Raw genomic sequence first — 4,570 nt, forward strand, 5'->3', positions numbered from 1 at the left:
CAATATGTTGATGGCTTTATTGGCATGTTTCTGATTTGGTTCGTGAACGCACGTATAATAATTGCAATTATGAAAAATTACTTTTTAAAAACGGTGGTGCGTTATTCATTGTTATATTCATACAAAAATTAAGAACTAGCAAAACGCAAAACTAAGGTTCAAAAGAGGGACGAAAGATGCCAGAGGGACAGTCAAAGTAATAAATCGAAAATAAACTGACAACGCCATGGCTTAATGAAAAGGACAAACAGACAAACAATAGTACACATGACACAACATAGAAAACTAAAGAATAAACAACACGAACCCCACCCAAAAACTAGGGGTGATCTTAGGTGCTCCCAAAGGGTAAACAGGTTTAAGTTATATATTGAAGCTATACGGTTTGAGTTCTGCAACAATACCTATGTCTTTCGTTAATTTGTCAAACGATGTCATCACATCTAAATTAATTTTATAAAAGTTAATAACCAAAATACCACATCTGTTAGAAAAAAACTTTTCATTGGACGTTAAAGATTTAACCGAGTACTCGAGTACTCGCCAGTATTAGGACGGAGTACCCGAGTATTAAATGTTCGATCTTTTCACATCCCTACTTAAAAAAAAGACGAAAGGTGTAAAATGCAGTTTTTGCTTATTTCTCCGAAACAAAAGTTTTAGATCAAATTTGACCTTAAACAGGTCAAGATCTTCCTGTCCTAAAGTATTAAGCTGTATCAGACAACCCGTTATTAGGTTGCTGCCCCTGGTTTTGTAATTTTCAGGAAATTTTGCAGTTTGTGGTTAGAATCTTGAATAAAATAAAGATATAAATAAACTGTTAACAGCAATAATGTTTAGCAAAGTAAGATCTACAAATAATTCAACATGACCTATATGATAAATTTACCCCTTACTTAGTTATAGCCCATTATACAGAACATTTTTAACACTTTCGTAAATTTTGTAAATTCTTATCAATTTGTACAAAATATTTTCCTTTGAAACTACTGTGCCAAGTTCATTATAGATAGATTAAATTGTAAACAGCAATTATTGTCAGCATTGTAAAAAAACATATTACCATCACCAAAGGCAATGTTGTCATAAATTCTATTCTTGCCTATAAAGTGTGTCCTTTGTTTAATATGCACACGAACCATTGTGAGCGACACAGTCTCTTTGGAACCTCTAGGAAAAAATGTATACAAATAAAAGTAACAGAAGTATACCGGTGTTCATAAGTTTAGTAAAAAGACAAAAATCGTTTAAAGAATTATATTCAATTAATTGATTTTACGAAAATGCCATAAACGATTCGATATATCGTTTTAACGTTGGAATATTTATAGATTATTACATGGCATTTTCCATATTGGCCCTGGTATCAGCCCTAGACTCCCATATCAAGCCAGAGGGCTTTAGCCCGAGGGCTTGATATGGGTCGAGGGCTGATACCAGGGCCAATATGGAAAATGACATGTCATAATCTATTTATCACATATTTTCATGCTGGAGAAAAATGAAGGAATATATTAAATTATTTTTTTTTATTTTCAACAATAACATTTGAATAAAGAAAAATTTAAAAAAAATGTATCACAGTGCATTAACAATTTGTATCACAGTGAAAAAGTAGTCATGAGAATAATTCAACAAATATATCACAATTATCTTATTTTTCAGAGTTGTAAATGTTTATGGTAACATTGCCAATAGACGCTTGTGGAAGAATGGAAAATGTAGAACATTTTCCACTGTTTATTTTTACATTTTTTTCTATAGATTCAAAATTTTCAATTGATTTGCAAACTTCATTTAATTCAACACTGTCAAACATATCATCCTCCGGAAAATCTGCAGATTCGGCTTCAATGCTAGTGTTTGGAGTTGGTTCTTGTGGTATTAATCCCCGGCTTCCTGAACCTATATCTGATAAGATATTTGACATAGTTTGCTGTTGCTGTAATGATGCTGAACTATACTCATTGACGGAAGCAACATTCTTATGGCCTGTCAACTGCATGACGGTAGTAGCCTCCACATTGGAGTGAAGAAGTGAGGACACTGTAGTTTTGCGAACACTATGGTTAACCTTTCTTCCTGTAAGACCACCTTTCATAGACATTTTTTTAGCTAAATCTCCTAGAGTATTTTTACCCAATGGCTGCATGGTAAACCATGTCTGTTTAGCATTTTCACCAGCATCAGGTTGTACCATCCTTTTAATACTTAGATAAAAGCGACTGTCTGGAGTCAGAGCATCTTCAGGGCGGCGACGAATATATTGCTTGAAGGCATTCACTGGACAGCGTGGATTATCTATTTTAAGAAAATGAAAATAATCAAGGACATGCATCATATTAAATTGAAACAATATCTACATTTTAAAAAATATTTTAAGGTGAATAAGCTTTAGTGATATATATCTATTCTTTTCATTTGTTCATGTTTCCATTTTGAGTTCTTTGATGTGCATTGCTAGATATTTCTGGATATTTTGTGTTTTTTTGGGGTGTTTTTTTTATATTCTTTTTAAAAGTACATGTAAGTTATATACATGATATATGTATGAATTAATTTTGTAGGCATACTTGTGTGGTGGTTTCTGTATTTATCATTCACTTTCAATTTTATATTATTTTTTAATAAATCGAAAGAAAGTTACCTGGTGTTGCAAACATTTTAGGTGCAAATGCTCTACTGTCACTGTGTCCTGTCCTGGTTTTAGTCAGCCTTTCATTGTATTCCAAATATTGCTCTCCACTTGCTGTTGTCATCATTTTTATGTCTCCAAATAACATGTCAGTATGCTCCTTCCTTCCCCTCATACCAAAGTGCAAAGTATTATTTAACCATATGGTATTAAGTAGTGCCTCAGGGTTGCCTAAAAGTAAGAATTGACAGTTCAGATTATAGGATAATATTAAAACGTTACGTACCTATGTATAGCTAGAAGTTGTTTACATTCATTATCAATAATGTCACTTTACATGTATATAGAAGACTGAAGCATATTTTCAAAAAAATATATACGCGTTCAAAACTTAAAGATATATTTTTGAAGGTGATATCATTATCATTTTATGTACATGCACAGTCACATGATAATATTGCATAATCCTACCTGTTCCTAGGAGATTCTGTTCAAATAGCATATCTATTTCAGAGGATGAGAATGGATCAGCTTTCATCTTTTTGTTTCCCAGTCCCTGTGACTTCAAGTGCTTTCTTTTCGCGGATAACACCTCTCTACTGTGGTGAAATTCCCTATCTTTAAGAATATTTATTCCACTCTTTTCCATCAAGTGCCTATTAATCGATGACTGTATTGACTTCAGGCTGTCTGGCTCATACTCCTCATTTTTCCGGGACCGGACAGACAAATAAAATCTGGCTAAGTACTGATTGAGTTCAGGTACAGATATATCCTCTATTGCCCGTAATTCGTTGTTCTCCTTTAACCATTCAGTTAATAATTTTATGTCACTTTTAGTTTTTCTCTTTGTATTATCATTTTTCATTTCTTCAATGAAATTACTGGTATCATCATTTGTTACAGTCATAAACCTCTCGTCGTCTGCTTCTGTTGCCATCTTGTTTACAAATAGTATTTGATTGACAGGTTACCGGAAGTCAAACTCGGGGGCACGATATGGGTTTTTGAGGGCTGATATCGATATCAGCCCCGGGGGCTGATAACCAACCTTGACTTCCGGCTATTATTGGCCATGCAAAAACGTACATATCAGTACTAAATATGTGATAATCTGTATTACAAAAGGCGCACATATTCTTTCTTTGAAACAAATTGAATTTGCACCAAAAAAAATCTGTGTTTCAAATTAAACAAATACTTTTTTCCTAACATACTTATTGTACTAATCTTTGAACATTTTGAAAATAATCTTAGAATATTGCTGACGACGTTTCAAAATTAAATTTGTATTGCATATGTTGTTCTTATTGACAAATAAATGTAATTTGCATAAAAAAGGTTTCCTTGTTTTCTTCAACAGTAAAATTTGTTTTATTTGCCTTGTTCTACATGTACATGTTCTGTTTTAAAACAAACAAAAAAATCTATTTTTCATCATGTTTATTGTACTTCTAAAATATAGATGACGTTTTAAGGAAAAGAAAAGTATTGAATTTCTTAAAATGTTGCACAAAGTTTTTCCAGATAATAATGTATTGTAGTATCTGACAAACAAATTGAATTGAATAAAATAGTTTCCTTGTTTTCTACAACAGGAAAATATTGTATTATTTTTTATATTCTTTTTCAAAACAAAACCAGTACGTGTTTGTGTCAATTCATTATATCACTAGAATATAATTGACCATTTACGGAAAAGATTCTTAAAATATTGCTCGTTTTTTCCAAATCCGTTGCGAATATTGATTTTTTTTCTTATCTTGAAATAAAGTTATATATTTTCATCGCTCTAACATTAATCTGGTGATTGCTGAGAATAACATATATATATTTCACTGGCTTTTGTTCGTAACAGTATGGAGGACATTGCACTAGGACTTTACGATTATTTGTGCGAAAGTGTAGTGGGATCAGAAAATAAAGTAGTTT

At 32.1% G+C, this 4,570-nt stretch overlaps 1 protein-coding gene across 1 annotated transcript; it reads right to left on the reverse strand.

The window, feature by feature from the left end:
- Window positions 1–1,593: 1,593 nt before the first annotated feature.
- LOC134685988 (uncharacterized protein KIAA1958-like) lies at window positions 1,594–3,706 on the reverse strand. The gene is made up of 3 exons (XM_063545696.1): window positions 3,110–3,706; window positions 2,651–2,869; window positions 1,594–2,304 (listed from the first exon to the last, which is right to left on the reverse strand). The coding sequence occupies exons 1-3, from the start codon at window positions 3,576–3,578 to the stop codon at window positions 1,658–1,660; spliced, it is 1,335 nt and encodes a 444-aa protein (XP_063401766.1). The 5' UTR covers window positions 3,579–3,706; the 3' UTR covers window positions 1,594–1,657.
- Between the last annotated feature and the right edge of the window lie 864 nt (window positions 3,707–4,570).

Source organism: Mytilus trossulus, chromosome 10 (assembly GCF_036588685.1).
Source record: "Mytilus trossulus isolate FHL-02 chromosome 10, PNRI_Mtr1.1.1.hap1, whole genome shotgun sequence".
Lineage (NCBI taxonomy): Eukaryota > Metazoa > Mollusca > Bivalvia > Mytilida > Mytilidae > Mytilus > Mytilus trossulus.